The following is a 10,861-nucleotide window of genomic DNA, read 5'->3' on the forward strand; positions in this document are numbered from 1 at the left end:
GCTGTGACAGCTGAAGTGTGAATGCGAACGATCATTTCAGATGTCTAGACGTTTGATGAGAGACTACTTTGACGACTAGCCCAGATACGACGACACTAAGTTTGAACGTCCATTTCGGATGTCTAGACGTTTATATTTGTGTGTCGAGGGAGTATCCGTATTTTGCAGCAAAAACCCGACGCAGGAGGATATTTAGGATTAGCCGCCATCCAAAAGTGTACTTCGGCGCTACGCATCCTTGCATACGGTAACACGATCGACATCTACGAAAAGTATTTAAAGATGGCTAAGAAAACAACGTGAGACTCGTTGGGGTATTTTTGCATCGGTAAATTTTAAATTGTTTAAGTTAATTGTTTTAAATTGTTTAATTTAATTATTTTTTAACCTATTTGTTTTTAATTAAAATTGTTTTAGTCATTTTATTTCTATAGAAATAATACAATTATACAGTGGTTGTTATATGAGGATTCCAACTTCAAACGACCTAACCCACATATACGATGTACACGAAAGCAAACATTCCTGGCATGACCGGGAGTATAGATTGCATGCATTGGGAGTGGGGCAATAGGTTAACCGCATGGCGAGGTCAATACACTCGTGGTGACCAAGGAGTACCAACGGTTAGTCTTCAAGCCATTTGTTCACAAGACCTTTGGATTTGGTCGGCCTACTTTGGCTCTGTCGAGTCCAAGAACGACATAAAAGTTCTCAAAGCGTCGCCTGCGCTAGTGTATTACATCAACCGTAGCATACCGGTCTTACCGTTTTATGCCAACGGTACCTACTATCGTCACATATTTTATTTGGAAGATGTGATATATCCCGAGTACTTGATCATCGTCAAAACTTGTCAAGACGCGATCAAAGAAAAAAGAGAATATTTTAAGAAAAAGCAAGAGTCTGCGTGAAAGATATGAATAGGTGTTTCGGGGTTCTAAAAAAAGTTGGCATTATGTGAAAACCCATGTCGTGTATGGTCGATGGAAAAATGAGCGATGATATGCATACGTATGTCATATTGCATAATATGATTTTAGAAGACCAGGGCAAAATAATATGCCAATACTATATACCAGTGAGCGATCCAGAACAATTCCCTGAACCAACCGAACAACAACGAACACGAAACAATCACGATCTCACATCAAGTAAAATACATAACCAACTTAAGGCGGATTTGATTCAACAAGTTTGGGATCATCGTCCCGTTGAAGATGAATACGAAGACGGGGACGGAGATGAAGACGACTACTAAATTAGTATTTTTATATGTATTATGTTTTATTTTTTGATGTGTGTTTATCTTTAATTTTTTTTTATTTAATAAATTTTTATATATTAATAGGTTTTTGTTTGTTTAATAATTATAAAAAAAAGATAATAAAAAATATGACATGGAAAATGAGGCTACAACACCATTTGCTGAACATGCTTTACATGACAGTATCATTCCATTCTGTAATTCATTCGCTGCATATAGCTTAAGGATGAATGAAACCCGATCGATAATTAGATAAAGACACGTGTGAGACAGCTTTCACCCTGATATTACACGTAATTAGTTATCACAATCTGAAATAATAATAATAATAATAATAATAATAATATAAAAAAGACCACAAAATGAGTCCTGATTCTGCTGTCTCGTTTTCTTTCAGCAGTTTGACTCATAATAATAATATTCTTCTCCATGTTTAAGCTGCCAACTGCTGCTGCTGCTGCTGCAAGTGTTTGCTGGCGCATAATACTGTGCAACCGATCATTCAATTCTTCTTGTGTTCAGCCAAACCCAAATTACCTAACTAGACACCCTCTTGTTTCCTTAGACCGCCCCTCGGATATCTGGCAATGGCATCCCCCACAAGCTTCTCCAATTCTAACACCCAACTGTAAGAAGAAGTATTATTCAATATTCATTCCTCTTTTCTTTTAAACATTAATTTGCTATTTTACACAACACTATATTGGGTTTTAATTTCACTCACTCTTTTGATTTTTAAATTGTTGTTCAAGTTAAAAAAGAAAGCTTGTATCTTCCAGTCTCCAGATGCCTGCCAGATAGGGATAGAAATAATAATTTTGTTTTCAAATCTCACAAATAGAGTGATTGATTTGATGGTTTTTATTAATTACTAGTATAGTATATCTATTCAAACTTATCTTATTTTCAGGTCACTATTGTTTAAACTTCAAATGTGGGATTAGGTTTGACACTATCCGATACTATATAATATAAACAAAAACATAAAAATCATATGTTCTCTTTTTTTTGGAGTCACCAGATTTGCTTATTTCCTTAATAGTAATGAGGAGTCATCAATGGAAAGAGAGGGATTCTATTTTAATTCTTTAAATTGAAAGAAATTAGAACGAAACACAGGTGTGTAGGCTTGCAAACGAACACGAACAAGGGTATGCTCGACGCAATAATAATCCAACAAATATTTGGTGTTCATGCTCATTTGTTTAAAAAATGAACATGTCCGTGTTCGCTTATTTAAAATCTAAACAGACTCGCAAACATAATTTAACAAAGATAAACAAACATAATTGAACGTATATGAACCTACTTAAATGAACACAAACAAACATGAATGACACACAAAGTTACATAAACGAACATATACGAAAGTTCACGAAAATAAACGAATGAAAGAAACATGTGTTCATGTTCGTTCGTTTAATTAGACTAGGGATGAGATATTTTTTTCTGAATACCCGTACCCGTCAATTCGGTACGGGTACCCAGATGTACTGATTTTAGGTATGAGTACTTTCGGGTTTAGGTACAGGTATTACGGGTACTCAGTACCCGTTTGGAATATGTAGAGGTATTACGGGTACTCAGTACCCGTTTGGAATATGTAGGGTTTTTGTTGGGATTTCTAAAACTCATAACTCTAACCGTATTTTTATTGGGATATCCCCAAGGCTTCAAGCGGGCTTTTCAAAAACATTGATAATCAAAATATTAAGTATTCAATAACAGTTATAATCAAACCAATCAAACCTTAGTTCTCTTCTTTTCTTCTTCCAATCAATAATTAGTAACAGCCACCATCAAACATGCGGCTCCACAATTTTTTTGGTTTTGGTATTATCTTTTGGTATTATAGATAATTAATTGTCGGTACCGTACTGGTATTGATACCAAGTTTAGTGGAGTTCTTTTAAAAAAAAGAACAAAGTGGTACCTAAGCGAGTACCGTACTTAAAGTACCCGTACCATAAAATTCGGTACGTGCACCCAGATTTACTGATTTTTTGCACGATTGTACCGATACTTTCGGGTACGGGTACGGTACAGATCTCATCCCTAAATTAAACGACATTCGTTTATTGAATAAATGAACATAAATGAACTTTCCGCCGAACATTCGTTTTGTTTATATGCCTAAGATGTGTTAGTATCAAAAGTAAATAATATTTACGGTATGAAGTATACGAAGTGAAGAAAAAGTAGGCATTTTCACAATTAATCTGAATAGAGTAATTACGCTAAGACAAAATAATAATAATAATTGTGTTACACTTTACGGCTAGTTTAATTATTATTACTCTACTTCATTTTTATTTAGAGTAATAATAATTATTTTACAACAAAATAAACTAGAATAATTATAATCACAGAACTTATAAAGTGTATCATAATTATTATTTACTCATTTACTCTCCTTGTATATTGTTATAGCGTAATTATTTTATTCAGAGTTATTACAAAATCGTCACTGTACGTCTCGTTCTATTTGCTTCATACCATACGTGCGCTAAACGTGATTTTTCAATTTAACATTATTATATTAAATAATATGTATTTAGATTATTTTATTTTGAGGTGCTTAAAGATCAAAATGTGTATTAAAACAGATGATGATCATCAAACAACAGAAATCAACGGGAAATCGATAGCAAACGACATTAAAGCTACATTAGCCACCGAAGTTAATAACATGAAAACTCTATCAGAAAGACACCCGGGTTAGCCATAATATTAATAGGCAAACGAAAGGATTCCCGTTCGTTTATTCGCATAAAGAAAAAAGCTTGTGAAGACGTCGGGATCACCTCATTAGTAATAGAGCTTCCCGAAGATTCGGCAGAATCTGAAGTTATTGATGCTGTTTCAATGTTGAATCACAAGGAATCAATACATGGCATTCTTGTACAACTTCCATTACCAAGTGTAATTACTCTCTTACAGTTTTACCCCTGGATTTAATGTTTGACTTAATGTTTTTCTGAAGTTTGACTTACTGTAAATGGTTTATTTTTCAGCATTTGAGTGAGCAGAATATTATTAATGCTGTGAATGTTGAAAAAGATGTGGACGGGTTTCATCCGGTGAATATAGGGAATCTTGCGATGACGGGACGAGAACCACTGTTTATTCCATGTGCAGCTAATGGGTGTATCGAGGTGCTTAACCGATATGGTGTGGATTTGATAGGTAAGAAAGCGGTGGTAATTGGGAATAGTATAATTACGGGATTGCCTACTTCGTTGCTACTGCAGGTAATTGTTAATTTAAAGTTTTATCAATATTCGGATGACGTGGGGGTGAGTGTGGTCGGCTCGGTTATGAGCTAAAATTTAGTCTATAACCAGTGATTCGGTTTTTGAATTTTCACAACCGATTGGTTGTGGTTATAAGTGGTTATGTTTAGACATTATTATATATTCAAGCTAATGTGAATTAATAGATTTAGTTTTATCACCATATGCCAGGTTAAATAAAAATTAGTACTCCTATTAATTTAAACTAATATGTTATTTATAAAAAATATAACGAAAGTTTCTGAATATAACTAAACTATTTATAAAAGGTATAAGCGTTGATTGTTTTAATTTTTAACGTAAGTTTGATTATTTATATGTCATAACTGAACCATAAAAAGCGATTATCAAAAAAATCATAACCGGTCCTATTGGTTTGCCAACTGGTTCGGTTATTTTTTTTATTTTTATACATATTATCATAATTAAACCATAAAAATCGGTTATTAAGGAATCATAACCGAACTATTGATTTATCAACAGGTTCGGTTAATTCGGTTATCTTTACACATATAAACATAGTTAAACCCTAAAAATCGGTTATCAAAGAAATCATAACCGTACTGTCGGTTTCTAAACCGATTCGGTTATTTTTCGGTTTTTATGTGTTTTATATATTAGACAGTCTTGTTCTTAATTTGTGTTTTGTACATGCAGAGACATCATGCAACAGTGAGTGTAGTACACTCATTCACAAAGAATCCGGAGGCAATAACACGCGAAGCTGATATTCTAGTTTCCGATGTAGGTGTTCCGAATCTGGTTCAAGGTCATTGGTTAAAACCCGGGGTCGTGGTAATCGACATGGGGTCCACATTGGTCACGGTACATTTTTGTTTCTTTAATTTATATTTCTTGGATTATTTTGAAATATTCTCAACTTTTACCATAATAACTCAGGACAGCAAAGGTGGTTCCCGAGTGACTGGAGATGTTTGTTATGAAGGGGCGATACATAAAGCATCGTTAATTACTCCTGTCCCGGGTGGTGTGGGACCCGTTACTATCTTGATGCTTCTTCATAATACAGTTGAAGCTGCTAAGCGCGCGTATCAATGGAATGAAAAATCATGATAGTTTTGAGACTAGATAAGAAATTATCCTAAGGGGTCACATTGTTTTGGTTCTTGCAGAAATCAAACTCAGGATGCAGTCCTTAAAATGTAAATACTTTTGTTTGTATTTTAGATGTTTGCAACAATATTATGTGATTAAAGTTTTAAACTTCTTGTTTGTGGTATTTAACCATGTTTTTTTTACATGAAGTGGTTTTGGTTTTTAAACTTCTTACATTTGATTTCTATGATCAATTATTAGATTCACAGGATTGTAAAAGCCAAAATGTGCCAGCTTCAGCTCGGGTTTAAAATTTGAGTTCACTTAGTGTCAAAAGAGCGAACCAACAAACGAGTTTATTTTGGTTTGATTGGTCGAGCTAGCCTTTTACAAGTGCTTCTAACCAACCACGGTTTTTTAACAGCCCTAGTTGGATTATTGCATGTTATTATTAACAGTTGGTTATGTGTAATATACTGCCAATTATGTTGTCCAAAAACATACTTTCACTGTCCAGAATATACATACATTATTACTCCAGTTTAAGCAAATATAACACAAACTTTTACCGGTCACAGTCTTAATGCCATGAACCCAAAGACCCACGAAACCACAGTACATTTTTCATTAAAATTCAATAAATTTTGCAGACTATATATAGAGCAATTACATAATAACCAATATTCCAACTTAAGTTTAATAGGCTAATGATGTAGCTATGTTTCATCACAAACATATGCCTACTTATACACACTGCAGACTACAACAATGCTCTCTCTGCATTTCTAACTACCTACCATGGCTGCCCTTTCTTCCCAAGCCGCCTTGCCAATTCCCAATCCTTTTTCACTGTAAAAATTGCAAATAATAAAGACGCGAGTGCAGGTTGATTAATGCATAATTAGTCCAGGAGTGCTTAATTGTGTCGGGTTGGTGGCTTGAATTGTTTAACACAAACACATGTATTTTTATTCGTGTCAAAAACACCAACTCTAACCCGCATACAAACCGTTTAACCTATTTATTAAAACGTGTCAAACAGCTTGGCAAGTTGTAAACGTGTTAAGCGAGATGGTAAGTTGTAAAATGGGTTCAACGGATCATAAACGGGTCCGTGGGTTAAATAGGTTGATCATTTTACTAACCAGGTTAAAAAGGTCAGCCTGAACACGAACTGTTTGTTAAACGAGTTAAATATGGCAACCAAAAACCTGATTATATTTGGGCCCGGTCGGAAATTGCCATGTTGGAAGATTCTCAACATGACCTAAATTGGTTCATAGTAAACGGGTCGAGATTCTCACATTTAAAGAGCATGAAGAATAAGAGTTTTGTAATAACTTACTGAGGGTAACGCGCTTAGCATGAATCGTACATAGCATTGAATCTTCAAACAACTGAATTAGATAGTCTTCTGCTGCCTTAAAAAAGTTGAGATTACTTTGTTATAAATTTAAAAATAATTCAATCTAAGTATGAAATTTAAAATTAATTGGCTTACCTCTTGAAGGGCTTGTAGAGCTTCAGCTTGCCAGCGAGTGACGTCGGGAGCCATGTAGTTGCTTATCTCCCTTACCTGCAAGATATTAATAATATAAAGCAAATGGTTCACTCATCACGAGTTGATAAGTTTCGAGTTGGTGGGTTGAATTGATGAAACGAACACGACTCATATATTTATTCTTGTTAACCGGACACAGTTAAAAACCCTGTGTAACCCCTTTATCTAACCGAGTCAAATAGTTTGACAGGTTGGTGGTTGTAATTAAGTTGTATACGCGTTAAATGCGTCTTCATCTAATCTCAAGTAGTGAAATTCATGTGTAAGTGAGTAACATAGAATTGATCACATCATCAAGTTACTAAATTAGACAGTTCAAAGGTAAAGAGAAAGACTTGCCAAAAAAATTCCACCCACAAAAAAAAAAGAAAAAAAGAAGAAGGAAAACTGAATAAAGGGAGCAGCCGAGCCGGGATGAGAAGCTCAGCCCCCTTTTGCAAACGCCTAATCTCACGAAGGGCCTTAGTCCCGGGCTTGAACCTATGAGGCTTCTTCCTGTTTTCCCCTCTCCCTGAACCTAAATCACACATTATCTATTCACACACACAAACACAAAATAAACTTAAACCGTAAACACTCACTCGCTGGAGTTTTTAGACCTGCAAATCGGGGTTTTGAATCAGAATTTCAATCGAAAACCGAATCGAAGAGGGGGGTATTGTATTTACCGTCTGATCGAGGGGTGCTGCGTTTAGCGGGGTGTTTGGTTCTCGCCATTGTTGAATCTTCTTGTTAACTAACGGTCGACTGCAATTTCTTTCGAATCTATAAGAAAGCGGTTACTTTTGGGTGATGATACATAACAACGGTCGAATTCTCTTCTACCAGGTTGATGATAATTTATTTATATTTCGGGTATGGGTATCTCTTGGATCCGGGGTTTACTGGAATTTTACTTTATTTTTTAATCGCAGTGTTACCGTTGAATAACATAAAAAATATATTTTATAAAGAGATGCTAACATTCTATAATTTAGAAAAATCAAATAATTAATTGATTTAGGGGTGTTTGGAATTCCTTATTTTTAACTTCTTGTAACTTATAAAAGGACAAATCATAAGTTACAAATGTGTAATATTATTACATGATGGCTCAACTTTCCTAGTTATTTGATTGTTGAGGTTCGACTCGAAACCCGCTGTAGATAGAACTCACAACAATAGAGTAAAACTATCTTTCCTTTATTGGAGAATATTATAGAATATATTATTAGAGTTTTAATATTATAGTGTTACCATATTAGAAAATTATATTTGATTATGTTTCCTTATATCTATCTCATTGTAATTATATATATAGTTAATCAATAATACTTTACACCTTATGGGGTTTTCATTATTCCACATGGTATCAGAGTCTTAGGGTTTTGCCATATTTTTCTCTCTTCCTCTCGTTCTCATCCTACCCCCGAGACGTTTATACACACAACATATAGTTGACTATGGTCTACGCGTCACGGCTTCCTCAAGTGCCACCCAATTCAGTTTTTCGGTTTCGGGAGTAATACATAATCACATTTTAAATATGGAGAACCACTTTTGATTTTGAATTATTTGATCTTTATTATCTCTTTTTTCCTTTTGATGTATTTGTTTTCACCTTTTCGGTTCTTCACTTATCTTTTTTTTTTATTTAGTTTTTGTTTTTTGGTTTTTTTCTCTCGTTAAAGATAAAAAAATTTTAGTTTTTATTATTGTTATTATTATTAATTATTATGTCGCCATTGTATCATCAAGTCGTTGCTTCGACCGACTCAGTTTTAACTACTGCAGTTGCAGTCAAAGCTCCTATCACCATGTCTAGCCATCGTCTGACCACGATCAAGTCGCCACTGATCTTATTACGTCCTACAACCGATCGAGGTACTGCTCTACGTGACAGCCGATTGTGTATCTTCACAAGCTTTGCGCTCCAGTATGAGCGTTCGATTTTCTACCGCTCTTACTGCGGAGGAATATTGGAGAATATTATACAATATATTATTAGAGTTTTAGTATTATGGTGTTACCATAATTAGAAGATTGTATTTGATTATGTTTCCTTGTATTTATCGCATTGTAATCATATATATAGTTAATCAATAATACCTTACACCTTACGAGGTTTTCATTATTCTACACCCCTATGCATGTGCCAAGGCTTAAATCGACAATCTCTCCTAGGACAAGCAACTAGTCTACCACTAAGTAAGAAGGCATGTGCTTAATTTAGTGTTATGTAATGATTCTCATCTGATTGCATTATAAACAGATCTCATAACTATATTACCTGCTTTACTATTCTAATAAAAATATCTGTAATTAAAATTTATACAAACGATGAATGTGAAAAAAAAATATATAAGTTACATTTCTTTTATTTTTAATTTTTTTAGAATGCGATAGACTATAACCATACACAACCACAAAGAAGTACTCTCGGTGCCCACAAACCTAATAGGTAAGTAGTAATGTTATTACTTGACGTATGGCTGGCTCAATGTTTTTTAAGACCTAAAGCAAGATTAAAAATTTAGGGGACTTTTAACCTAACACTAAATCAAGCATATAAATCTAAGCTACACTCCATAAAACCTAAATAGACAAAGTTAAATGTTTAAACCAAAAGATGAACGGAACCACATACGGATTATGATATTATCATATGACCAAACTTTAAATAAATAGTAAGTATCAAATCATATAATGTATATTAACTTTAAAGATAATTTGAAAATGTGAAATAACTGTTATGTTAGTGATGACGTGGGTACCCTTACCCATCCATAAGCTTAACAATAGAGAAACAGCTCACAAGCTAGGAAGCTTAGGAATAAAGAAGCATCACACATAAACTGCCAGATGGGGAAGCTTGACACTTACCCAGCAAGATTCCTAAGTTGACTAAAAATCTCATGCTACAGTAATGTTAGAAAAAGTTGCAACCGACCAAAAGCTGACGACTGCCATAAAGTAAAAGCAACTACAAGACAAAATAAGGGCGAGCGTAGGTTACACAGAAATGACATCTGCTCGGTCTGCATGAGCTGAAAGGAGAGCTGACATTTTTTACTTAAGCAGCTTCAGCTTCCCTGGAGAAGCTTCTAAACTACCTATAAATAGAACACTTCACCAAATGTATCATTCATTCTCATTCATCTATTCTCTCTAAACTCACTCTTCATACTCATACAATTTCTTTGTATCATATCACTGATTCTCACACCAGAGGTTGATCGTAGGAGGCCCCCTCCTACGGTGAGACTAACCGGTCGTGTTTTCTTTGATTCTTAGTACGCTAAGAAGCTTTGATAGGATCATACTCTTAAACCGCCACACTCTCATTGTTTTCTTTACTCGTAGCAACAAGTGGCGCCCACCGTGGGGCTAGCGCTACTTAGAACAACAATTCCAGTAGCTTTAGCTCCATTGTTCTCAAGTATTATTTTTTTATGGCTGAAAAGAGTAATCCTAATCAAGGCATTCCTACGACGACGATCGGTCGGAAAACGACTCCTTTTCGGAGGAAAACGTTGGCCGTAGTTCACCGGAAATAAGCAGGCCTTTGGTCATGTCACCACAATACTTTGAGTTCCAAACACCACCCTCGTCTAGTGGAACATTCTCCCCAAGGAGTGATTTCATTCTTCTGTTGGAAATAATAGATATGACACCGGATGGTGTTAAACGGAATTTCCTTCAGCT

At 34.8% G+C, this 10,861-nt stretch overlaps 1 protein-coding gene and 1 pseudogene across 2 annotated transcripts; one reads left to right on the plus strand and one right to left on the minus strand.

Moving 5' to 3' along the window:
- Nucleotides 1-3,835: 3,835 nt before the first annotated feature.
- On the plus strand, nt 3,836-5,785 carry LOC143618400 (bifunctional protein FolD 1, mitochondrial-like; annotated as a pseudogene). The gene is made up of 4 exons (XR_013151000.1): nt 3,836-4,189; nt 4,282-4,518; nt 5,218-5,385; nt 5,461-5,785. The product of XR_013151000.1 is annotated as a bifunctional protein FolD 1, mitochondrial-like (transcript).
- A 317-nt stretch (nt 5,786-6,102) lies between these two features.
- On the minus strand, nt 6,103-7,894 carry LOC143618401 (histone H3-like centromeric protein CENH3). The gene is made up of 6 exons (XM_077090630.1): nt 7,846-7,894; nt 7,588-7,694; nt 7,118-7,192; nt 6,962-7,037; nt 6,228-6,465; nt 6,103-6,178 (listed from the first exon to the last, which is right to left on the minus strand). The coding sequence occupies exons 1-5, from the start codon at nt 7,892-7,894 to the stop codon at nt 6,410-6,412; spliced, it is 363 nt and encodes a 120-aa protein (XP_076946745.1). The 3' UTR covers nt 6,103-6,178; nt 6,228-6,409.
- Between the last annotated feature and the right edge of the window lie 2,967 nt (nt 7,895-10,861).

The sequence above is a fragment of the Bidens hawaiensis genome, unplaced genomic scaffold (assembly GCF_021521415.1).
Source record: "Bidens hawaiensis isolate Kalapana, Puna unplaced genomic scaffold, B.hawaiensis_p1.1 tig00073339_1, whole genome shotgun sequence".
Lineage (NCBI taxonomy): Eukaryota > Viridiplantae > Streptophyta > Magnoliopsida > Asterales > Asteraceae > Bidens > Bidens hawaiensis.